This window comes from Haematobia irritans, chromosome 4 (assembly GCF_050003625.1).
Source record: "Haematobia irritans isolate KBUSLIRL chromosome 4, ASM5000362v1, whole genome shotgun sequence".
NCBI classification, from domain to species: Eukaryota; Metazoa; Arthropoda; class Insecta; order Diptera; family Muscidae; genus Haematobia; species Haematobia irritans.
This window is the reverse complement of record NC_134400.1, coordinates 123,409,829-123,435,798: the sequence shown is the minus strand read 5'-3', so window position 1 is coordinate 123,435,798 and position 25,970 is coordinate 123,409,829. Positions and strand designations below refer to the sequence as shown.

General features: G+C 35.5%; 1 protein-coding gene across 1 annotated transcript; it reads left to right on the top strand.

Moving 5' to 3' along the window:
- The first annotated feature begins 12,640 nt into the window (after window positions 1–12,640).
- Srp54k (signal recognition particle 54k) lies at window positions 12,641–15,745 on the top strand. The gene is made up of 2 exons (XM_075308401.1): window positions 12,641–13,764; window positions 14,677–15,745. Exons 1-2 carry the CDS (start codon window positions 12,847–12,849, stop codon window positions 15,280–15,282), a joined length of 1,524 nt encoding a protein of 507 aa, XP_075164516.1. The 5' UTR covers window positions 12,641–12,846; the 3' UTR covers window positions 15,283–15,745.
- Window positions 15,746–25,970: the final 10,225 nt, after the last annotated feature.

Below are 25,970 nucleotides of genomic sequence, written 5' to 3'. Positions count from 1 at the left end.
TAGTATATTCATAGAAAAAACTTTGAAAATATCGTGACCTATTAGATCTAACCATCTCTTTTCATCCTATGGCCTAAGGTTCCAAAATAAAAGGGAAGACATTAGTATCCCTTTTTTCGTAAAGGAATATCCAGCTACAGAGCCTGCGTTTTTCATTAGTTTGCATTACAGGGTGTAACCGAAATCCCTTAAATTAAATATCGCTAAAAATCGATAAATTTTTAACATGTTTAATATTTACATATCCATATACTATATATTACAAAATTAGAAGCTCGCCTTATAAATAAAGTTCCAGGATGTTTGAACTTTAGTCGAGCGGAGACAATTTAGAAGCTATTACTGTTACCAAAGTTCAGATCACATGAGATATGCATAAATTATGTAAACGTAGCATTAAAGAGGCTGTGGTTTTCTAGTCTTTGATGTCCATTAAATTAAATTGTAATTTTATTGTTGCCTTAAAATATAGACAATATAAAGAACCATATCTCCTGCGATAAAACACGTGTACCTCATTCCAAAAACATAAGGCTTCATTTCTCTAAATGGAGTTTCAATACAGGAGACTTATATGCCAAATAATTCAATGTCGATGTCCAGTGGCGGGGGAAAGAATTGAATTTGTCAATAAAGCAAAAAATCTTGGAATACTATTTAATGATTTTTGGATTGGACTGATCATATAAGTGTAGGACTGACAATGTGGTCAAATATATGGTATGCTTCGTAATATATGGCTTCATTTACACCATTCAATATTAGAGTGCTTTTGACGTTGCCAATGTCAGATTCCACACCGATCATTGATATCAGATGGACAATTTATACACCCAGTGAAGGAATATTAATCTTGTTTCAAGAGCAAAATTTTATTTCTAACCGGTGAACATCAAACATGTTTGTCGTAACCATCTCATTTTCTCGAAAATTATGTATATAGCGATATTTGCACTTACTATATACATATGTTACTATGCAACAAAAGTGATTCTAATGCAAAGTTATAAGACATCTGTCTTAATACTACACACACAAAATATTTTTTCTGATTCAGTCACGAAATTAATTGATCCAATTAATTTTTTAATTGAAATGTCTTCAACCACAGAAATGATAGTATCAATTAAGAAGTTAATTGAAAGTCAATTAAAAAATGAATTGATAATATTAATTTTTGTGATTGATTTTTGTTTCAATGAAAAAATTTGTTGAATCAATTAAATTTTTAATTGAATATTTTTTAAAACTCAATTAAAATTTTAATTGGAAAAATTTCCGTGATTGGAAAAATGTAGAAAGATTCACAAATAAATAAATGAAAATGAAATGAAAAAAAATATATATATTCGTTCCTAATCCATTGATTCCACCAACACCAACAATAGTTTGGTACTTTGCTAACTGTAGGTGAGGGATTCTGATTGACCTATTTTAAGAAGTTGGAAAAATTCACCATTCAGGAGGTGGGATTATAACACAGAAAAATGTCTCGATTTTTTGATATGAAAGATTTCATTGAAAAGCTAATTATTAAAATATGAATTGTCCCAATTAAAATATTAATTAAATAAACAATATTTTAAACTAAACTAAAAAACTATAATTTAAAATTGTGGTCAAAAATAATTAGTTTTAGTATAGACGTACTATAAATAAAATTTTTATAAAATTCCAAAGGAAAATCTAAATATAACTATAATAGGAAAATATATAAAAAGTGATAACTCGTTTGATCACTTATAAAATTACAAGATATTTATTTAATCAAAAGGCAAATAAAAATACAAATTTCTACTCAAGTCCATTCACAGCGTTGTAGTTTGCATGCACATCGTACTTTTTCGTCTGAAAATGAGTGATTTTTTAATTTGTCTTTAATTGGTTTTCTGTCCTTTCTTTTGATGAAACACAAAATATTGCAAAAGCATATCTGTGGACTTATGACAAAACCCCATAAGTCGAGATGGGACAATTTCTCAATTTTATGTTGTGTGTAGTTTTTGAAGGCGCATCTTTCTGTGTTTACAGATTTTCAATATCTGCCCTAGATCGGGAGATATAGAATGGTGAAAACAACATAAGTCGCGAATTTTCTAAGTTTAATTTTGACAAAACAACATATCTCATCATATTGTTACGTTTTTATATTTAGGCGTTTTTAATTACCCGACAATTAAAACACAGTTCTTCTAAATAACGACAATCTACAATTTATTTACTATGACTTCACACTTTACAATTCGTTCACACTGAAGTTATTCGTTTGACTCTTTAATTAAGACTGACTCGCAAGCAGCATGCGAGCGCTTTTATATATGACGGTGTGGCAATACGAGAACATTCTGGTAGCACTACAATATTCTGGCAACGCCAGAACATTCTTAGACAATGCTAGAAGGATCTACGACCATTAAGTAATTCGTCTGGTGGCTGCCAAACACATACACACTCACATAGATATATGCTCGCAGTACAACAACAATGACAATAGACAATGAGATGAAATGAGAAAGCAAAATAACAAAGCAAAGGGGTTGTTATTCTATGAGAGAGTAAGAACTAACATTTCGGTAAGCAAACAAAAGAACATTAAAAGAAATTCAGGAAAATACTAGAAAATGAATAGATGATTCCAACAAGTGATAGCAAAATTTTATCGTTACAATTTGAAATTTTAAATTAACGGAAACTAATTTAAATAAACTTATATCTATAATTATCAAATTCGTAACACTGCCTCCCGCTTAAGCCTGTTCGTCCCGAACAGGCACAGAACCTGTTCCGTAAGGAGTCAATCGTTCCAGATGTACAACTTTCATCTTTGATCTAGGGCTGTCGTCCTTCTGAATCCGGTATACAACATCATTGATCTTCTTGATGACTTTGTATGGGCCTTCCCACTGTGTTTGCAGTTTAGGACACAATCCTTTCTTTCGTTGCGGGTTAAACAGCAGAACCAATTCTTCTTCTTGGAAGCCCTCAGTATTTACAGCACGATCGTATCTCGCCTTCATTCTGTTGCTGACCATTTTTATTTTGTTGCGCACTGATTCGTGAACTTCACCGAAAGTGTTTGGGATGTCGTTTCTGTTTTTTTCCATGGCGAGCTCATTAGGTTTAGCGCCGAATATCAGATCTCCAGGCAACTTCAACTCAGTTCCGAATAGAACATTGGCCGGTGTTCGAGAGGTGGAATCATGAATGGCAGATCTATACGACAGCAAAAACTTTGGTATATGCTCGTCCCAGTCCCTCTGGCCGTTGTCCACTACTTTTCGAAGATGTTCCTCCAGAGTGCGATTAAACCTTTCTACCATGCCATCGGATTGTGGATGTAATGGTGTAGTCCTCGTTTTCTTGATACCAAGGGATTCACACATCTCTTTGAATATGGCCGATTCAAAATTTCTTCCCTGGTCTGAGTGAATCTCGGACGGCACACCGTAGCGACATATCCAGTTATTGTTGACAACATCCACAATCGTTTTTGCCTCTTGGTTTGGAATTGCATACACCTCCGGCCATTTGCTGAAGTAATCCATGACCACAAGGACATAACGGTTTCCAGAATCACTTACTGGGAAAGGGCCTGCCACGTCCATTGCTATTCTTTCAAACGGGGCTCCTGGTCTATATTCTTGCATAGGACCTCGACTTTTCCTTGTTGGACCTTTCGCCTTCATGCACTTCTCGCAATTGGCTACCCATTCAGCAATTGATTTCTGGCATCCAACCCAGTAGAATCGTTGCTTCACTTTCTCGGCTGTTTTGGTTATTCCCAGATGACCTCCACTGGGACCATTATGGAACTCCGCCAAAACTTCTCTTATTTTGGAATCCGGCACGATGATCAAATTTCGGCTGCTCTTGCCATCTTCGCTTTCCCATTTACGTTGCAGGGATCCATTGACTAGAACTAAACTATCCCATTGAGCCCAGTATGCTTTCATAAGTGGACTTTCGGCTGCGATGTCTTTCTTGCTGGGTTTCTTGTTCTCTTCCTTTGCCGAAATAATTTTGTTCAAAATGGGATCTTTACGCTGTTCTGTTGGCCAGTCCACCCCAGATTCGATGTGTAACAGCCGAATATCAACAATCTCCTCCTTATGTTCAGCTTTCGAACAGTGCTTGCATTCTATACTGCAAGGTCGACGTGACAAAGCGTCAGCGTTACCGTGTTTTCCACCTTTTCTATGCTCGATACTGAAATCATAGCTTTGGAGCCTCTCGATCCAACGTGCCAGTTGAGCTTCCGGATTCTTGAATTGGAGCAACCATCGTAGAGCTGAGTGATCAGTCCTGAGCAAGAAGTGTTGTCCATACAAATATTTATGATAATGTTTTACACCCTCTATGACGGCTAGCAGCTCTCGTCGCGTTACACAGTAGTTCTTTTCGGGCTTGGACAACGTTCGGCTGAAATATCCGATGACCTTCTCCTTGCCGTCTATCTGTTGGGATAGCACACCTCCAATACCATGCGCGCTAGCATCTGTATCCAAAACAAATTTTTCGCCCGGAATAGGATACGCTAGAACAGGAGCTGAACATAAAAGTTCTTTTAAATGTTGGAATGAATCCTCCTGTTCGTCGCTCCACTGGAACTTCTGACCTTTTTGCGTCAATTTATGGAGACTAGCGGCGATGCTGGCGAAGTTTGGGACGAATCGTCGGTAATATGTACATAACCCAAGGAAACTTCTTAATTCGTGGAGATTTCGGGGTCGTGGCCAATCTCTGACAGCTTGGATTTTGTCTTCATCGGTGGATATGCCCTCTGCAGTCACATGATGACCCAGGTATTTCACTTCCCGCTGGAAAAGGGAGCATTTCTTTGCGTTAAGGCGTAGACCAGCGGCTGACAATTGCTGGATAACGTCTTTCAAGTTCTTAAGGTGCTCGTCAAATGTTTTGCCCATCACTATGATGTCGTCCAAGTATATCAAGCACGACTTCCAGTGCAACCCCTTCAGTACCCGCTCCATCAATCTTTCGAAGGTAGCCGGAGCGTTGCAGAGCCCGAACGGCATTACATTGAATTGCCAGAGACCGCCATTAACGCCAAAAGCCGTCTTTTCCTTGTCTTTCTCGGCGATCTCTACTTGCCAATATCCACTCTGCAAATCAAGCGTAGAAAACCATGTTGTTCCGGCTAGTGTGTCCAACGTGTCATCAATGCGTGGAAGCGGATAACTGTCCTTTTTGGTGACATCATTCAGTTTTCTGTAGTCCACGCAGAATCGGGTACTTCCATCTTTCTTTTTGACCAGCACAACTGGGGAACACCAAGGACTTGATGATGGCTCGATCACTCCACTCTCCGCCATTTCCTTTATGAGCTTTTGAACTTCGTCTCTTTTTGCCAGGGGAACACTTCGTGGTGCCTGTTTTATGGGCCTTTCTTCTGCGGTTTTAATTTCATGTTTCACTACAGATGTTCTTCCTTGATTTCCCTTTTCAGAAGCAAAAGCAGAGGCGTTTTTCCGCAACAATTGCTTGGCTTTATTTCTCTCTGACGGCGATAGATGACGTGTCCAAGCCTCAAAATACCCTTCTAGATGTTTTCTCACTGCTCCATGTGTCTTTGATGAGTTGCCTTCCAAATTGACTATTGCCTCGGCTGGTGTACATTTTCCAATATCAGAAAATTTTGCAATTTGCTCATGATTGTCAGACATGTTCAAGACACGAACTGGTATTAGTCTCTCTTCGTTCGTTGTTACCAGGGCATTTGCTATCAAGATGTTGTTGCTTTTGTTTTCTGCTGGTTCAACAACCCACAATTGGCCGACTTCACAATCTCCATTCATAGAAACCCATATAATTGCTTCGGCATTCGGTGGTATAGACTCTGACTGGCTCGTTGTCAAACGTCTGACAGGTGTATTCTCGTCGTATCCCACGTTTACCGTTATTTCGGCATCGCACCATGTCATTACACGACGCTTCATATCCAGATTGAGGCCAAAAGCAATCATGAAATCCGCTCCAATTATAACTTCGTCTACTATATCGGCCACAATGAAATCATAAGTAACGGATTTGTTAGCAATAGTTAATTTTACGGTGACCTTTCCATATACGGTTGCGGGTTCCCCTGTAGCCGTGCGTAGCTTGACTCCAATCAGTGGTGTAACTTTTCCTTTTACTAAATCAGATCTAATGATAGACTTTGATGCACCAGTATCCAACGTCAAAGTACGCTTGTCGCCATTAATAACACCCGCAATAGTTAAATTGTTATTTTTCTGTTGAACTATTGCTATGGAGATGGTGGGGCCATCGTCTGTGGGAGCCAGCTCTTGCCCCGCTGAACTAGCTCGATTTAGTTTAAAGGTGACTCACTTGACTGTGGGGTCACCTTCTTATGGCTATTGTTTAATGGAGATGGTGATGTGGACCTTGACCGTTTGCGTCGTGCTTTGCATTCTCGAGCTAGATGTCCCGGCTTATCACAGTTATAGCATTTGATCCGGGATTTATTTGCCTCTTGCTTCATTTCTTGCATTGCCTGCTTCATGGCCTCTTTCATCGACTCAATAACGGACTTTGATTCATCACACTCTGTCTCTACTTTACGTACCTTGTGAATTTGAGGCCGCGCTAGCAATCTCGCAGTCTCCTGTGCAAGTGCGAATGTTACTGTTTCAGCGAATGTAGCCTTTTGTGACGCATATGTTGCACATTTTATATCTGGGTCTCGAATTCCATTGACGAAGGTTTCAATCTTGATGCGGTCCACAAGAGGATGACTCTCACCTGGGTATGTCAAAAGCACTAGCCGCTCAACTTCTGTTGCGAAATCTTGTAGGGTTTCATTCGATTTCTGGATTCTTCCTCTCAATTCCATTCTGAAGATGTCCTGCTTGTGCTCTCCACCATACTTGCGTTGAAGTGCCGCTATTACTTCATTATAGTTATTTCTAGAAGCAGCGGGAATGCTTTGTATCACATCAGCAGCATTGCCCTTTAATGCCAATAGAAGTTCAATTGCTTTATCATCGTCATTCCACAAATTTCTACAAGCAACCATTTCGAATTGGAATTTGAAGACATCAAATGACGTTGAGCCATCGAAAACAGGAGCTTTGATTTTTGAGCCCTCGATGACGCGCACTGGACCACCTTTAATTTCCAGCTCTGACATTTTTTTCTCAAGGTGTAGAAATTTTTCATCGTGAACCACAAATTTCTTATCCAATTCCACAATTTGATTTTCTATATGGTCCACACGTTTCTCCATGCCTTCAGAAATTTGTTGTAATTTTTCGTTGACCATTCTAGAATTTTCGTCGAATTTTTCCTCCAATTTTCTAGAATTTTCTTCCATTTTTCTAGAATTTGCTTCCATTTGTAGGGCATTTTCTTTCAGCAATTTTCTAGAATTTTCTTCCATTTTTCTAGAATTTTCTTCCATTTTTCTAGAATTTTCTTCCATTTTTCTAGAAATTTCTTCCATTTTTCTAGAATTCTCATCCATGATTTTTCTAGAGTTTTCTTCCATCATTTTGCTTAAAACATTGAGCATTGAGGTGTAATCCACAACACTTGAAGCCACAGATGGATTTTCTACACTGCTGGTATTGACGAGTATTGATTCGTCAATGTCCTCCTTATAATCAAACTCATGCGTCGCAATGTCCATATTACGCCGTTCAAACTCTTCCAGTAGACGCTTTTGAAGCTGGGCCTTATTGCCTGTTGTCGGCAGGTCCAGTTTGCTCAATTCCTTTTTTAAGTCTTCCACACGAAGCTCATTAAACTTCATTGTAGATTTTTTTTTTTCGTTATTTCACTTCTGACACCAATTGTTACGTTTTTATATTTAGGCGTTTTTAATTACCCGACAATTAAAACACAGTTCTTCTAAATAACGACAATCTACAATTTATTTACTATGACTTCACACTTTACAATTCGTTCACACTGAAGTTATTCGTTTGACTCTTTAATTAAGACTGACTCGCAAGCAGCATGCGAGCGCTTTTATATATGACGGTGTGGCAATACGAGAACATTCTGGTAGCACTACAATATTCTGGCAACGCCAGAACATTCTTAGACAATGCTAGAAGGATCTACGACCATTAAGTAATTCGTCTGGTGGCTGCCAAACTCATACACACTCACATAGATATATGCTCGCAGTACAACAACAATGACAATAGACAATGAGATGAAATGAGAAAGCAAAATAACAAAGCAAAGGGGTTGTTATTCTATGAGAGAGTAAGAACTAACATTTCGGTAAGCAAACAAAAGAACATTAAAAGAAATTCAGGAAAATACTAGAAAATGAATAGATGATTCCAACAAGTGATAGCAAAATTTTATCGTTACAATTTGAAATTTTAAATTAACGGAAACTAATTTAAATAAACTTATATCTATAATTATCAAATTCGTAACAATATGTTGTAAAATAAAATCGAAATATTTGTATGATAATTTTGACAAAATAACATAAGTCCACATAAGGTTTGTGTAATGGGCCATTTTTTTTTTAATTCGATTCATGGTGTTTTGTCAAAAAAAAAAAAAAAAACAAATAAAAACAAGTAAGGAAAGTCTAAAGTCGGGCTGGGCCGACCATATTATACCCTTCACCCCTATGTAGGCCATAGGGTTACCATTGTGTTACCATCTCAACTACTTCACATTTGCTGGAAGCTATATAAAGGATACAATTTTTTTACTTCTACAAAATCTCTAGAATTAAAATTTAAATCGGCTAACGCTATCCAGTTAATAGGAGGAAACTTCCATTGAAAATGGGTCTAAAATGTGTAACAGTCTACCATATTTCCCCAACTCTGGTGTACGTATATATGGGAGCTATATATAATCTGAACCGATTTTGACTAAATTTGACATGTATAGTTAGAATAATAATTCTGCTATCTATGCGAAATTTCACGTAAATGGGAGTATAACTTTGGCCCCCCTGGTCATATGAGTGCAAATCGGACGGAAATATATATGGGAGCCATATCTAAATCTGAACCGATTTCAAATTTGGCACAATTACCGATACTACTAAACGTACTCCTTGTGCGAAATTTGAAGCAAATCACGGCAAAACCCTGGATTTTGAGGCCATATAAGTTCAAATCGGACGAAAGATATATATGGGAGCAATATCTAAATCTGAATCGATTTTGACCATATTTGGCACATACAATAGTATCGTTAAAAGTATCGCTTGTGCAAAATTTAACGATATTATTGTATGTGACCATATTTGGCACATACAAAAGTATCGTTACATATATATCGAAAGATATATATGTAAGCTATATCTAAATCTGAACCGATTTTAACAAAATTTGACACAACGATACTATTAAATGTACCCCTTGTGCAAAATTTGAAGCAAATCACGGCAAAACTCTGGCTTTTGTGGCCATATAAGTTCAAATCGGACGAAAGATATATATGGAAGCTATATCTAAATTTGAACCGATTCCAATCAAATTTACCAAGCATTGGTAGAATCTGAACCGATTTTTTCCAAAACCAATAGCGATTGTGTCTGTCCCAAGAAACGACCGTATACCAAATTTGAGGACGATCGGACTTAAATTGCGAGCTGTACTTTGTGCACAAAATTACATATATAGACAGACGGACAGACAGACAGACAGACGGACCTCGCTAAATCGACTCAGAATTTAATTCTAAGGTATACGATCGGTATACTAAAAGATGGGTCTATGACCACTATTTCTTGGCGTTACATACAAATGCAAAAACTTATTATACCCTGTACCACAGTAGTGGTGAAGGGTATAATAAACGCATACATATGTATATTCAGTTGTGTTGATTTTTAGTCAGAATATGATAAGGAATCCTGATATTGTCCCATTGAATCCTGATTCAGGATTCAATGCGACAAAACACCATACATAAATGAAGATATGTTATTTTTTACAATAAAATTATTTATTTATTTATTTATTAAACTTATAGTAATTATAAGAATAATAGAGAGAAAATCTAGCATTAGCTACTTAGGCTATCAGCTATACAATAAAATATATGACAAAACAACATAAGTCGCCAATTCCTAATTTTCTCTGAATCGGAGGGTGCTAGGTGGTTTTGGCAAAGTCTAAAAATAAGCTACCGAAAAGGTCTATCACATAAATATTAAACATTTTCCAGATCTTTTCTACAGAAGTTTTTGTGACCCCTTAAAGGTGTATTGTCGCTCTCTTGTGAAATTGAGTTTTTAGACATATGGGGTTTTGTCATAAATCCACAGATATACAATTCTGTACATCCACACCTTTTCTTTAATGCAAGTTGGATAATTGAATTGTACCCTAATTCTCGTTTTCCAAAACGAAATTGAGTCATTTGACTGCACAATTTAGCATAGACCAAGGAAGGTATAGACATCTCAAGTGAATTCACAGCGCTGTAGTTTGTCTGCACACCGTAGATGGCTCTTTTTCGTCTGCAATTGAGTGATTTTTTAATTTGGCTTTAATTAGTTTTCTTTCCTTTATTCTCTCGTTGAAACACCAAATATTGTGAAAGTTTATAAAATACTATTCATCCACACCTTTTTTGTAATGCAAATTGACTAATTTATACGGTTATTCTCGTTTTCCAAAAAGAAATTGAGTCACTTGACTGCGCAATTGAGTGGAATGACTGCGCACTGCAAATAAACAAAACCATGGTGAATTATCAAGGTATGTCTCTATATTTTCTTGGTCTATGAATTTAGTGCGATGACTGCGCACTGCAAATAAATAAAATCATTGTGAATTGACAAAGACGTCTATACATTTTTTGGTTTATGAATCAATATTTGGTGTTTCAACGAGAGAATAAAGGAAAGAAAACTAATTAAAGCCAAATTAAAAAATCACTCAATTGCAGACGAAAAAGAGCCATCTACGGTGTGCAGACAAACTACAGCGCTGTGAATTCACTTGAGATGTCTATACCTTCCTTGGTCTATGGTGCGATGACTGCGCACCAGCGTTGCCACAACGAAATTTTATTTTGGACCAAATTTCTTCCAAAATCGGACCAAAATTCACTCCAGCGGACCAAATTTACAATTTGGAAGAAAAATGCCTTAAAACGTATTTTATTGTTGTACATAGTGCTTTTATTAAAGAAGTAAAGTAAACCAAAAAGGACTGATATGATTTAGCGGCTAACATAGTAATCAAAACGTCGACTTATCACGTTTTTTAAAATTTGAGAAAACCCAACAAACACAAGGATGAGCATTTTTCATAGGTAACGCCATATCAATTTGATAGTGAATCCCACCTCCAACATTAAATCAAATGGCCTTGCAAATTGCTTGCTTTCAACAATTCACTTGAGATGTCTACACCTTCCTTGGTCTATGGTGCGATGACTGCGCACTGCAACATAGACCAAGGAAGGTATAGACATCTCAAGTGAATTCACAGCGCTGTAGTTTGTCTGCACACCGTAGATGGCTCTTTTTCGTCTGCAATTGAGTGATTTTTTAATTTGGCTTTAATTTGTTTTCTTTCCCTTGTTCTCTCGTTGAAACACCAAATATTGTGAAAGTTTATAAAATACTATTCATCCACACCTTTTTTGTAATGCAAATTGACTAATTTATACGGTTATTCTCGTTTTCCAAAAATAAATTGAGTCACTTGACTGCGCAATTGAGTGGAATGACTGCGCACTGCAAATAAACAAAACCATGGTGAATTATCAAGGTATGTCTCTATATTTTCTTGGTCTATGACTGCAAATAAACAAAATCATTGTGAATTGACATAAGCCATCTATACATTTTCTTGGTCTATGGGGGAGAGGTTAGCCACACACGAAAACGATCTGCTGACAACAATTTTTAATATAGAACAAAATTTACATTGGTTTGATTCAACTTACCTTTCACCTGTTGCCATCATTAACGAAACACTTGACAATGAATCAGCCAACGACATCTTACCACAATTCTACCAGAAATCTTATCCTGGAACTCATAGAGGATAAAACAGTATAATTATAAATAATTACTACACTTACACAATTATCTAATATTTACAAATAATTTTGTATAAACATAATCGTATTGAAAAGCAATTGATCTATACACTTATTTTTTACTACCAATGTACCTATAAAATGCAAACAGCATATTCGATCAAACTGTGATATTAATGTAAACATACTTACCACTATACTATAATTAGCGATTATGCTAGCTTTCGTTGCTAACATACAATTTTTGTTATATCGTTCCTAAGCGTTATGTAGTTGTAGATATTATTAAATTATTTATTTATTTTCACAGACACTCACGCTCTGTAAGCAACAGTAAAGGCAAGGAGCAAGCCTTATTTCCATTCATGTTATGTGCAATTTACGCACAATCGATACATTCATAAAAGCATGTTGCTATTTTACCCCATATATTGTGTATTAGAACAAGACAGATATAGTTCTAAGTTTTCCATAAAATTATCGATAAACACAAATCAACATTGTAATCGAAAAGAAAAAAGTCTCAAATAAATTTACTTACTTACTTACTTGGTCTATGGGCTATGATTTCGACAGCTGTTTAGTTCATTCACAATATAATTAACGCCGTAACTAATTTCACTTCGGCTTAGAAATGTAGCAGCACGCATTTACGTCAAACTACGTGTCAAAATACGTCGTTGTTGAACAAAAAGGAAAAGCAAGGAAAGTAAGAGGATTTTCTGCTTTGTATTTACGTGAATTCTTCTTTGTTGGAAAAGTAAACTATTCAGAGAAATTAAACATAAAGCTATTCGATAAGAATTTATAGTCCGTTTGTAAGTTCGCTAGAATAAACCCAGCAAAATGGTTTTAGCAGATTTGGGAAGGAAAATTACGACTGCCTTGCATTCACTGAGCAAAGCCACTGTCATCAATGAAGAAGCCTTAAATTCTATGCTAAAAGAAATATGTGCTGCTCTCTTGGAAGCTGATGTTAACATAAGGCAGGTTAAACAGTTGCGGGAAAATGTTAAAGCTGTCATCGATTTTGATGAAATGGCAGGAGGACTGAACAAAAGACGGATGATTCAAAGTGCCGTCTTTAAGGAGCTAATTAAGTTGGTAGATCCTGGAGTGAAACCATATCAACCCGTCAAGGGTAAGCCCAATGTTATCATGTTTGTCGGTCTACAAGGTTCGGGTAAAACTACAACTTGTACGAAGCTAGCCTATCACTATCAAAAACGCAATTGGAAATCATGTCTGGTGTGTGCGGATACATTCCGTGCTGGTGCCTACGATCAAGTGAAACAGAATGCCACTAAAGCAAGAATACCTTTCTACGGTAGTTATACGGAAATTGATCCAGTGGTAATTGCCCAAGAAGGTGTGGATATGTTTAAACGAGAAGGCTTCGAAATGATAATTGTCGATACTTCCGGCCGTCACAAACAGGAAGAGTCATTGTTCGAAGAGATGTTGGCCGTGTCGAATGCTGTAAACCCAGATAATATTATTTTTGTTATGGACGCCACCATTGGTCAAGCTTGTGAATCTCAAGCTAAGGCTTTTAAAGAGAAAGTTGACATTGGTTCTGTTATCATTACCAAATTGGATGGCCATGCCAAGGGTGGTGGTGCTTTGTCAGCAGTCGCAGCTACAAACTCACCTATTATTTTCATTGGTACTGGTGAACATATTGACGATTTGGAACCATTTAAGACGAAACCTTTTGTAAGCAAGCTGTTGGGAATGGGTGATATCGAAGGGTTGATCGATAAGGTATGTATAACTACAAGTGATTAAAGAATTTGATAGCACTAGTCAATTAGGAATATTTCAAAGACTGAAAGCAGGAATGAATAGTATTCCAAGACATCTGTCTCATTTAAATATCTATGTAACCATGTGGTTAGGATAGCGCGCAATGACCTGATTGGTAGCTGCAATCGATAGTGGCAATTTTCAAAAATACCTTTCGTCCCAAATTAAAAATGAAAAGTATTTGCCACTAATCGATATTTCATACGATTAGTCCATAATTGTTTTTATGATTGGGTCTTTTTCTTTATATGGTAGAAATATTCCAAATCAAATTTTATTTCCTTCGTTTAAAAAATCCAGTTAGTTGATTATGGCCAGATTATAATTTCGACTTTTATTTTATGATTAGCTCAATGACAAACGACCTTCTTTTCCTTATAGTCGAGTCCGAACAGCATTTCATATTACCGTAAAACTAATTGGAGAAACTTTGAAACATCCTTAAATATCTCCAGTATTACAGACAGGGTGTAATATGCCGCTGAAAAAAATTGTGTTAGGTCAAAACTCTGATTGAACCCAAGCAAGGTGGATATGCTAATCATTGCACCTCAGTATCTTTGAGAATTGCCCATTGACAAATTTATGAATTCAATCTGTTTTTACCTTTCCAGTTTTGCCTATTATTGAATAAATTGCATAGGTATTGAATTTGGGCAGTTTTTGACAAAACTGCAATTGGTCATTCCTTTATACAATGACAAACCACATTCGGCGCAACACCACAAAAACGTAGACCAAATTTCTTTAAATCTATTACTGCTTTTGAATATATCAATAATGTTCAAAATCACTAATGAGATATTTGGCAATAATTGTTTATTGCATATCAACTAATGTATTTTGTTTTTTTTTTTTTTTTTTTTTCAGGTCAATGAACTTAAACTGGATGGCAATGAAGAACTTTTAGAAAAAATCAAACACGGGCAATTCACCATCCGTGATATGTATGAACAATTTCAAAATATTATGAAAATGGGACCATTCTCTCAGATCATGGGTATGATTCCTGGTTTTTCACAAGATTTCATGACCAAAGGTGGTGAACAAGAATCGATGGCACGCATTAAACGCATGATGACCATGATGGACAGTATGTGTGATGGTGAATTGGATAATCGCGATGGAGCCAAACTATTCAGTAAACAACCGCAACGATGTGTTCGTGTTGCTCAAGGTTCAGGCGTTACCGAACGGGAAGTTAAAGAATTAGTTTCACACTATACAAAATTCGCTGCCGTTGTCAAGAAGATGGGTGGTGTTAAAGGCCTGTTTAAACAAGGTGATATGACCAAGAATGTCAATCCAAATCAAATGGCTAAACTAAATCAACAAATGGCCAAGATGATTGATCCCCGCATGTTGCATCAAATGGGCGGTGTTGGTGGTCTACAGAATATGATGCGTCAATTACAACAAGGGGCAGCCGGTGGTCTGGGTGGTTTAGGGAATCTTATGGGATTCGGTGGGAAGTGAAGTCTGTGGAATAGTTGTATTGTTAATGCAGAATAACATAAAGAAAATGCGAGAGATCAAGATTACGATTGTAAAACGAAATTTATGTTTATATTGTTTTAGGGGTTTCTTTAGTTATTTTTAGTAATATTATTTGTTAAGACTTATTCTATGTTCAGCCTTTCCGATATTTGATTCTTTTAACCTTATAATAATTATAATAATTGTTAATAATGTCCTGAGTTGAAAGGTATTTTCCCAAAAACGGAATTAAAATAACACCATGCAAAATCATTTTAATGATTGTTTGTTTTCATACTTTGCAAAAACATTTGAACACAACGTAAAATCAAGAAATATATATGTAGGTCAAATTGAATTAAGACATCCAAGAACCATTTAAAAATTGTAAACATACATTAATTCGTTTAGTAATAATATCTAAATTGAATAAAATAAAATCCTGTTTTATATTCCAAAAAAATTGTTTTGTTACAGTTCAAAATTTTTTGGTATTAGAAAAAATAATAGATTTGCTGCTAAAACTATTTTTAAAGTTGGATCGATCAGTTGTGGCTTATTTTTGTCCACTTTTTAAATGTTATTACCATATCGAAATATCATTGCACAAAGTATCTGCTTTTCCTGTTTTTTTGTGTTCAAAGTACAGCTCGGAGTCCGATCACAGAAAAACGTCAGCAGTCAGTGTCTGCTGTTATATGTCCGTACTTCAGGCTCTAGCAAACAACAAATTGTAAAATTTGTAGGTTTTAAAATATTGTCATAAGCATATTTACGAACCAAAACTGTTTTTTAATATCCCTGTGCTCTAATATCCTTAAAAGCTCATAAATGCCCCTGTTATTTCTTAATTTTATAATTTTTGGGCAACTCCAACATATATTCGTACACCCAAAGAAATTTGTTAGTAGGGACAGCAGAAAAGTCTGCTAAAACAGCAGAAAGTCTACTGAGAAAGGGACAGCAGTCATTGTTTGCTGAAATAGCAAACATTTCTTCTTATTTTTTAAGATCGATTACACTAAAACATGTTTTATTTTGGCTAAAACAAATAAAAATGTCAACTTAGGAGCTATCCTAACATAATTAAAACAATATTTTATGAATATCTAGTATTTGACCAAAAATCTGAATATTTATCGAATTGAGGCATACCAGCAAACAAAATGTTTGCTGATCGTATTTAGGAGCTTGTAAGTATATTACAGTACAAAAATATACCAAAAACTATTTTTGGTTCTTAAATATGATTTGGGGGAAAATTCATTAGGTCCTGAAGTACAAAAATATAACAGCAGACATCGACTGCTGTTTTTAGCAGACTTTTTTCTATGAGTGTAATATAATTGTTTTCCGACAACTCCAAGTATACCAACAATGTTTGTCATTTTAGAAAACAGTTACTGATTTCCATTTTTCAGCAGACTGTTTACTGCTGTTTGGGTGTATGTTTTATCTAATCATGGATGACAAATATCGAGGGAATTGATTGCGAAAAATTTCGCTTCCTTAAATTAATTTTATTTACTTTAATTGTTCATTCGTTTTCGTTCTTCTCAGCCGATATAATACGTCAAAATATTGTACCTGTTGCTCTTAAAATCTTTTTTCGTTTTTCTATGTTTCGTAGTACCACAAATCGAATTTAACAACAAGGTTACGCATACATATACCGATCGAAAAAGGTCATGGATATGGTAAGTGCGCTACATAGACGAACACTTTTCCACAGGCTATTAATTCACATTGATTCGACGCTTACAAAAATAAATTTCCGCGGCTACCAAATGGGATAAATTTGTCAAGAATAGACAAAATATTTTCAAACCAGGATCTATTATCACTATAGATGAGCAAATGTGTCCAACGATGGTTAGTTGTCGATTTACCCAATATGCCAAACAAGCCAGAAAATGGTAAGAAAATATAGTGTGAAATTCGAATCCAAGAGATGACCACTTCACACAATGGACTGAAAAGTCTAAGTGAGCCTCAAACTTAATCGGGCTGTCACTTTAACCTAACCTATGACCACTTCAAGTATTTTTCAATATTGTACAGAAGTAAAGGGTGATTCTTTTGAGGTTAGGATTTTCATGCATTAGTATTTGACAGATCACGTGGGATTTCGGACATGGTGTCAAAGAGAAAGATGCTCAGTATGCTTTGACATTTCATCATGAATAGACTTACTAACGAGCCACAACGTCGAATTTTCAGTGAATGGGCCCTAGAAAAGTTGGCAGAAAATCCGCTTTTTTATCGACAAATTTTGTTCAGCGATGAGGCTCATTTCTGGTTGAATGGCTACGTAAATAAGCAAAATTGCCGCATTTGGAGTGAAGAGCAACCAGAAGCCGTTCAAGAACTGCCCATGCATCCCGAAAAATGCACTGTTTGGTGTGGTTTGTACGCTGGTGGAATCATTGGACCGTATTTTTTCAAAGATGCTGTTGGACGCAACGTTACGGTGAATGGCGATCGCTATCGTTCGATGCTAACAAACTTTTTGTTGCCAAAAATGGAAGAACTGAACTTGGTTGACATGTGGTTTCAACAAGATGGCGCTACATGCCACACAGCTCGCGATTCTATGGCCATTTTGAGGGAAAACTTCGGAGAACAATTCATCTCAAGAAATGGACCGGTAAGTTGGCCACCAAGATCATGCGATTTGACGCCTTTAGACTATTTTTTGTGGGGCTACGTCAAGTCTAAAGTCTACAGAAATAAGCCAGCAACTATTCCAGCTTTGGAAGACAACATTTCCGAAGAAATTCGGGCTATTCCGGCCGAAATGCTCGAAAAAGTTGCCCAAAATTGGACTTTCCGAATGGACCACCTAAGACGCAGCCGCGGTCAACATTTAAATGAAATTATCTTCAAAAAGTAAATGTCATGGACTAATCTAACGTTTCAAATAAAGAACCGATGAGATTTTGCAAATGTTATGCGTTTTTTTTAAAAAAAAAGTTATCAAGCTCTTAACAAATCACCCTTTATAAAAGGAAAGAATTTTTCTGGGACAAAATTTTTGTTTCAATTAGCGAAGAGCTCACATCTGAATATGGGTTATCAAAGCCAGTACGTAAATGGTACCCAATTGGACTTAGTAATAAAAACAAGATAACTAAAAATTGTCTGTAAAAATATGTTTGCGGAAAATGAGTGGAAAAGGTTAGTATTTGTATGATCATCTATAATAAAACTAAAATACCGTTGATGAATTATTATATTTAATGGCGGTACGAAATTGTTGTGTTTTTAATAAACTATAAATCATTATAAGATAAATTAATAGAATTTTCACATATAGAGTCTAATTGAGTGGTCTTGGTATAAATAGCTATCAAATTTTTTTGGCAAATTTCTCTAAAACTCAAACCAAAATGTTTCTTATAAATCCAGATTCTTATGTAATCCGAATGTTGATACATGAAATATAATTTCAGGAGGCGTACCATTTGAACCGATGTGCTTCGGAGAATATCTATCATCGAATTCAACTGAAATTCTATATATTAAAAAAAAAAATGTTTACGTGATATTAAAGATTACGCAACCTTAATTTTAGCATGCGAAATTTACAAGATATTAAGGACAAATATCTTTAAAATAATTACCTTTTAATTAATTACCCCCTTTTAATTAAAATTTAGGACACACATTTTGGAAATTTGTGTTCCTCCGTTAAAGTCGTATGTCTTTTAATTAAGGCAAATTTCCCCTAAAGTAAAGAAATGCATTTTTGATTCAAAGGAATCGACCTTGACTTAACTCAAACATTCGCCCTTATTTCTGAAGTCGCCCTCGCTCTAGCCGTCGCTTTTTGTTGAGGACGACGATTACTTTTTGTACCAATTACAATACTCGGTAATAAAAGGCCGATATCACTATAAAACAATCAACTGATGTGCAAAAAATGAATTTTATTTTTATACCCTGCGCCACGCTGTGGAACAGGGTATTATAAGTTAGTGCATATGTTTGCAACACCCAGAAGGAGACAAGATAGACACATGGTGTCTTTGGCAAAAATGCTCAGGGTGGGCTCTTGAGTCGATATAGCGATGTCCGTCTGTCCATGAACACATTTTTGTAATCAAAGTCTAGGTCGCAGTTTTAGTCCATATATATCTTTCGCCCGATATGGACGAATACGGTCCCAGAAGCCAGAGTTTTACCCCAATTTGGTTGAAATTTTGCACTAGGAGTACAATTAGTAGTGTAGTCAAGTGTGCCAAATTTTATTGAAATCGGTTTAGATTTAGATATAGCTCCCATATATATCGTTCGTCCGATTTACACTCATATGACCACAGTGGCCAATCTTTTACTCCGATTTAATTGAATTTTACACAGGGAGTAGAATTAGCATTGTAGCTATGCGTGCCAAATTGGGTTGAAATCGGTTCAGATTTAGATATAGCTCCCATATATAGCTTTCGGCCGATTTACACTCATATGACCACAGAGGCCAATTTTTTGCTCCGATTTAGTTGAAATTTTGCACAGGGAGTAGAATTAGCATTGTTGATATGCGTGCCAAATTTGGTTGAAATCGGTTCAGATTTAGATATAGCTCCCATATATATGTTTTTCTGATTTGGACAAAAATGGTCAAAATACCAACATTTTCCTTGTAAAGCGCCACTGCTTAGTCGAAAAGTTGTAAAAATGACTCTAATTTTCCTGAACTTCTAATACATATAAAGGGTGATTTGTTAAGAGCTTGATAACTTTTTTTTAAAAAAAAACGCCTAAAATTTGCAAAATCTCATCGGTTCTTTATTTGAAACGTTAGATTGGTCCATGACATTTACTTTTTGAAGATAATTTCATTTAAATGTTGACCGCGGCTGCGTCTTAGGTGGTCCATTCGGAAAGTCCAATTTTGGGCAACTTTTTCGAGCATTTCGGCCGGAATAGCCCGAATTTCTTCGGAAATGTTGTCTTCCAAAGCTGGAATAGTTGCTGGCTTATTTCTGTAGACTTTAGACTTGACGTAGCCCCACAAAAAATAGTCTAAAGGCGTCAAATCGCATGATCTTGGTGGCCAACTTACCGGTCCATTTCTTGAGATGAATTGTTCTCCGAAGTTTTCCCTCAAAATGGCCATAGAATCGCGAGCTGTGTGGCATGTAGCGCCATCTTGTTGAAACCACATGTCAACCAAGTTCAGTTCTTCCATTTTTGGCAACAAAAAGTTTGTTAGCATCGAACGATAGCGATCGCCATTCACCGTAACGTTGCGTCCAACAGCATCTTTGAAAAAATACGGTCCAATGATTCCACCAGCGTACAAACCACACCAAACAGTGCATTTTTCGGGATGCATGGGCAGTTCTTGAACGGCTTCTGGTTGCTCTTCACTCCAAATGCGGCAATTTGGTTATTTACGTAGCCATTCAACCAGAAATGAGCCTCATCGCTGAACAAAATTTGTCGATAAAAAAGCGGATTTTCTGCCAACTTTTCTAGGGCCCATTCACTGAAAATTCGACGTTGTGGCAGATCGTTCGGCTTCAGTTCTTGCACGAGCTGTATTTTATACGGTTTTACACCAAGATCTTTGCGTAAAATCTTCCATGTGGTCGAACCCAATTGCTGCGAACGGCGACGAATCGACATTTCACGGTCTTCAGCAACACTCTCAGAAACAGACGCAATATTCTCTTCTGTACGCACTGTACGCATTCGTGTGGTTGGTTTAATGTCCAATAAAGTAAACTGAGTGCGAAACTTGGTCACAATCGCATTAATTGTTTGCTCACTTGGTCGATTATGTAGACCACAAATCGGACGTAAAGCGCGAAACACATTTCGAACCGAACACTGATTTTGGTAATAAAATTCAATGATTTGCAAGCGTTGCTCGTTAGTAAGTCTATTCATGATGAAATGTCAAAGCATACTGAGCATCTTTCTCTTTGACACCATGTCTGAAATCCCACGTGATCTGTCAAATACTAATGCATGAAAATCCTAACCTCAAAAGTATCACCCTTTATATCGAGCGATAAATTATAAATAAACTTTTGCGAAGTTTCCTTAAAATTGCTTCAAATTTAAATGTTTCCCATATTTTTTATACCCTGCGCCACACTGTGGAACAGGGTATTATAAGTTAGTGCATATGTTTGTAACACCCAGAAGGAGACGAGATATACACATGGTGTCTTTGGCAATAATGCTCAGGGTGGGTCCCTGAGTCGATATAACCATGCCCGTCCGTCCGTCTGTCTGTGAACACATTTTTGTGATCAAAGTCTAGGTCGCAGTTTAAGTCCAATCGACTTCAAATTTGGCACATGTTCCTAATTTGGGTCAGAATAGAACCCTATTGCCTTTGGAAGAAATCGGTTCAGATTTAGATATAGCTCCCATATATATCTTTCGCCCGATATGCACTTATATGGATCCAGAAGCCAGAGTTTTATCCCGATTTGCTTGAAATTTTGCACGAGGAGTACAATTGGTAGTATAGTATAGTAGCAAAATTTGATTGAAATCGGTTCAGATTTAGATATAGCTCCCATATATATCTTTCGCCCGATATTGACTAATATGGTCCTAGAAGCCAGAGTTTTGACCCAATTTGGTTCAGATTTAGATATAGCTCCCATATATATCTTTCGCCCGATATTGACTAATATGGTCCTAGAAGCCAGAGTTTTGGCCCAATTTGGTTGAAATTTTGCACAAGGAGTACAATTAGTAGTGTAGTCAAGTGTGCCAAATTTGATTGAAATCGGTTCAGATTTAGATATAGCTCCCATATATTTTGCACAGGAAGTGTAATAAGCATAGTTGCTATGCGTGCGAAATTTGGTTGAAATCGGTTCAGATTTAGGTATAGCTCCCATATATATGTTTTTCTGATTTCGACAAAAATGGTCCAAATACGAACATTTCCCTTTTAAAATCGCCTCTGCTTAGTCGAAAAGTTGTAAAAATTACTCTAATTTTCTTCGACTTCTAATACATATATATCGAGCGATAAATCATAAATAAAAGTTTGTGAAGTTTCCTTAAAATTGCTTCATATTTAAATCTTTCCCATATTTTTTTTACTATCATTATATTTCACCCTAGAGCATTAGCCGACTTAAATTTTGAGTCTATAGAATTTGTAGAAGTCTATCAAATTCTGTCCAGATGGAGTGATATCTAAATGTATGCACTGTTAGAAAAATATGTTTTTCATATGTTCATATGTTCATATGTGTTTCGGGCACGATTTTAAACCACAATATATTTAAGTGCGAACATGTAATGTTCCTAAACTAACACTAAATGTTTGGGACATCTATGTTAATATGTTAGAATATATTATGTTTGGGGCATCAATGTTTCATAAAAATCATATGTGTGAATACAAACATATATAAATTTACAAATTTCGACTAAACATACATATGTTGTGATATTTTATTCAAAGCGACAGAGAGAGTATAGAGAGAAATAGAGATGGAAACCGGGAGAGTTGACGAAAGATATCAATATAACACAGCAAAAGAGTCAAAAGAGAACAATTTCTGTGAAACCGCTTGTATGTTGTTTCGGAAAACTGTTTTATGATAAGGCCAAAAATTTGATATGTTTAAGTCTAAATATTATTTAATTTGAATAAAGAGAATATACATTCTGAACCAAGAGAATAGACATTTGAAAAACAAACAGCTTATGTTTTCGCCTTGAGAGCAGCATTTTATGTATGTGTGGACATGTGTTTTGTTTATCATTTTGGCATTATGGGCACAATTTTTTTCTTGGTGCGTTAAAAATAACGAAAGGGCACTATACTCTTTTTAGAGTTGGGACAGTAAAATGAAATAAGGAGGAAATAGTGAAAAATTACACAGTGAAATGTAAAAAAAAACAAACTTTAGTTCCTCTTTATTAAAATGTAGTCCACGAGGAGTTGCCGGACACCATCAAATATAAAAGCGGGCATTAAGTTCGAGTTTTACAGCTAAAACAATTTAAAAAGTTTATTTTCTTTAAAATGAATTATTAAAGAAAAATAAAAGGAATTTTAGAGCGATGGTGTTAAATGCTAGTAAAAAACTGTTCACTCTTAAATAAATTTATGTTTATATTATAAAATTATGTATGTATGTTTATACTCGACTCCACGTTCTTCTTTTGTTAGTTTTTGAATTCCTTCCAAATTTCAAAGTTTTGTACAAAAACAGTTTTTTATTACAAGATTGTTATTTTTGCAATAAAAAATAATATTTTATCCAAAAATCAGTCAATTTCGTTTATATCAAGCACTGTTACTGACTATAAATCTTTAATAACGCACATTTCGAAGTTTCATTTAAAAAAAATTAATATAGTATAAATATAAATGTGTAAATTAAAAAAAAAAAAAATGTTCGGTCGGAGCAGGGATTGAACCCACGACCCTTTGCATGCAAGGCAGACATGCTAACCACTGCTCCACGTGGCAAACAAATGTATGTTTCTGTTAAATAATGTTATGTTTGCATGGGCTCGTGGGCGCTGCAAATTATGCTATATAAATGTAACTTAAAACGATAATTATCTACTGGTGACTATAACAGCTACGTAGCCCAGTGGATAGTGTGTTGGCTTACAAACTGTATGGTCCTCGGTTCGATTCTCCGTGCAGGCGAAAGGTAAAATTTAAAAAATTTATAAAAGTGAATAATTTCTTCAACATTATTTGTATTACAGAGAAAGGTGCCAATAACTAAAAAAATTCGTGGAAGTGAAAATTACGAGTATGTTAGGGAATGAGCACAATCGTGTTTGGGAAAAATTCTTCCAAGCATATAATATTTTTGGCTCAAAATGCTTCCAAACATATAATATGTTCACATAAAACAAACATATTAATGTTTCGGCAGTATGCAATAATATATGTGCTTCCTGCAAAATATGTTTGGAACATATGTTAAAGAAGCGATTTTTTTTGAGGGTGTGTATTTGGGACAAACCTCTATATATTCAACACCCAACACATTTGACGGATGTGATATGGTATCGAAAATGTAGATCTACAAAGTGGTGCAGGGTATAATATAGTCGGCCCCGCCCGACTTTAGACTTTCCTTACTTGCATTAGCCGACTTAAATTTTGAGTCTATAGATTTTGTAGAAGTCTATCAAATTCTGTCCAGATCGAGTGATATTTAAATGTATGTATTTGGGACAAACCTTTATATATAGCCCCCAACACATTTAACGGATGTGATATGGTATCGAAAATTTGATGTACAAAGTGGTGCAGGGTATAATATAGTCGGCCCCGCCCGACTTTAGACTTTCCTTACTTGTTTTTGATTTAAAATATTTTTAGTTGTGACGCAATTCTAAGTCGAAAAATCAAGAAAAAATATTTAATTTACGCGGGAAAAAATGTGGATATATATTCAAGGACAGTAAAAGCTTCCAAAACTATAAAAATGGCGACGACGCTGAGATCAATGGTACAAGGATCATCGTGAAAGAAAACAATCAGCTGCACATCAGCTGAATTTTAATTATTTGCGTTTAAAATGCTGTAAAATGCATGTTTTGTAATCCAATGTTGACTTGGAAAATCAAAATAAATGATAAATTTGACTCGGGAAATTATTTACATCATCTACACTGTTAGAAAAATATGTTTTTCATATGTTCCGATATAAACAAAATGTGTTTCGGGCACAATTTTAAAACACAATATATTTAAGTGCAACCATGTACTGTTCCTAAACTAACACTAAATGTTTGGGACATCTATGTTAATATGTTAGAATATATTATGTTTGGAGCATGAATGTTTCATAAAAATCATATGTGTGAATGCAAACATATATATATATTTACAAATTTCGACTAAACATACATATGTTGTGATATTTTATTCAAAGCGACAGAGAGAGTATAGAGAAAGAAATACAGATGGAAACGGGGAGAGTTGACGAAAGATATCAACGTAACACAGTGAAAGAATAAAAAGAGAACAATTTCTGTGAAACCGTTTGTATGTTGTTTCGGAAAACTGTTTTATGATAAGGCCAAAAATTTGATATGCTTAAGTCTAAATATTATTTAATTTGAATAAAGAGAACATTTGAAAAACAAACAGCATATGTTTTCGCCTTGAGAGCAGCATTTTATGTATGTGTGGACATGTGTTTTGTTTATCATTTTGGCATTATGGGCCCAATTTTTTTCTTGGTTCGTTAAAAGAAATCAGGGGTCTTCATAAAAATAACGAAAGAGCACTATACTCTTTTTAGAGTTGGGACAGTAAAATGAAATAAGGAGGAAATAGTGAAAAATTACACAGTAAAATGTATAAAAACAAAGTTTAGTTCCTCTTTATTAATAAGTAGTCCACGAGGAGTTGACGGACACCTTCAAATATAAAAGCGGGCATTAAGTTCGAGTTTTGTAGCTAAAACAATTTAAAAAGTTTATTTTCTTTAAAATGAATTATTAAAGAAAAATAAAAGGCATTTTAGAGCGATGGTGTTAAATGCTAGTAAAAAAACGCCTAAATAAATTTATGTTTATATTATAAAATTATTTATGTATGTTTATACTCGACTCCACGTTCTTCTTTTGTTAGAGTTTTTGAATTCCTTCCAAATTTTAAAGCTTTGTACCAAAAACAGTTTTTTGTTATAAAATTGTTATTTTTGCAATAAAAAAATAATATTTTATCC

Coding starts and splice junctions, on each gene's coding strand:
- Srp54k (XM_075308401.1), top strand. CDS start 12,847: ATGGTTTTAGCAGATTTGGGAAGGAAAATTACGACTGCCTTGCATTCA. Junction 13,765..14,676: donor TCGAAGGGTTGATCGATAAG/GTATGTATAACT, acceptor TTTTTTTTTCAG/GTCAATGAACTTAAACTGGA.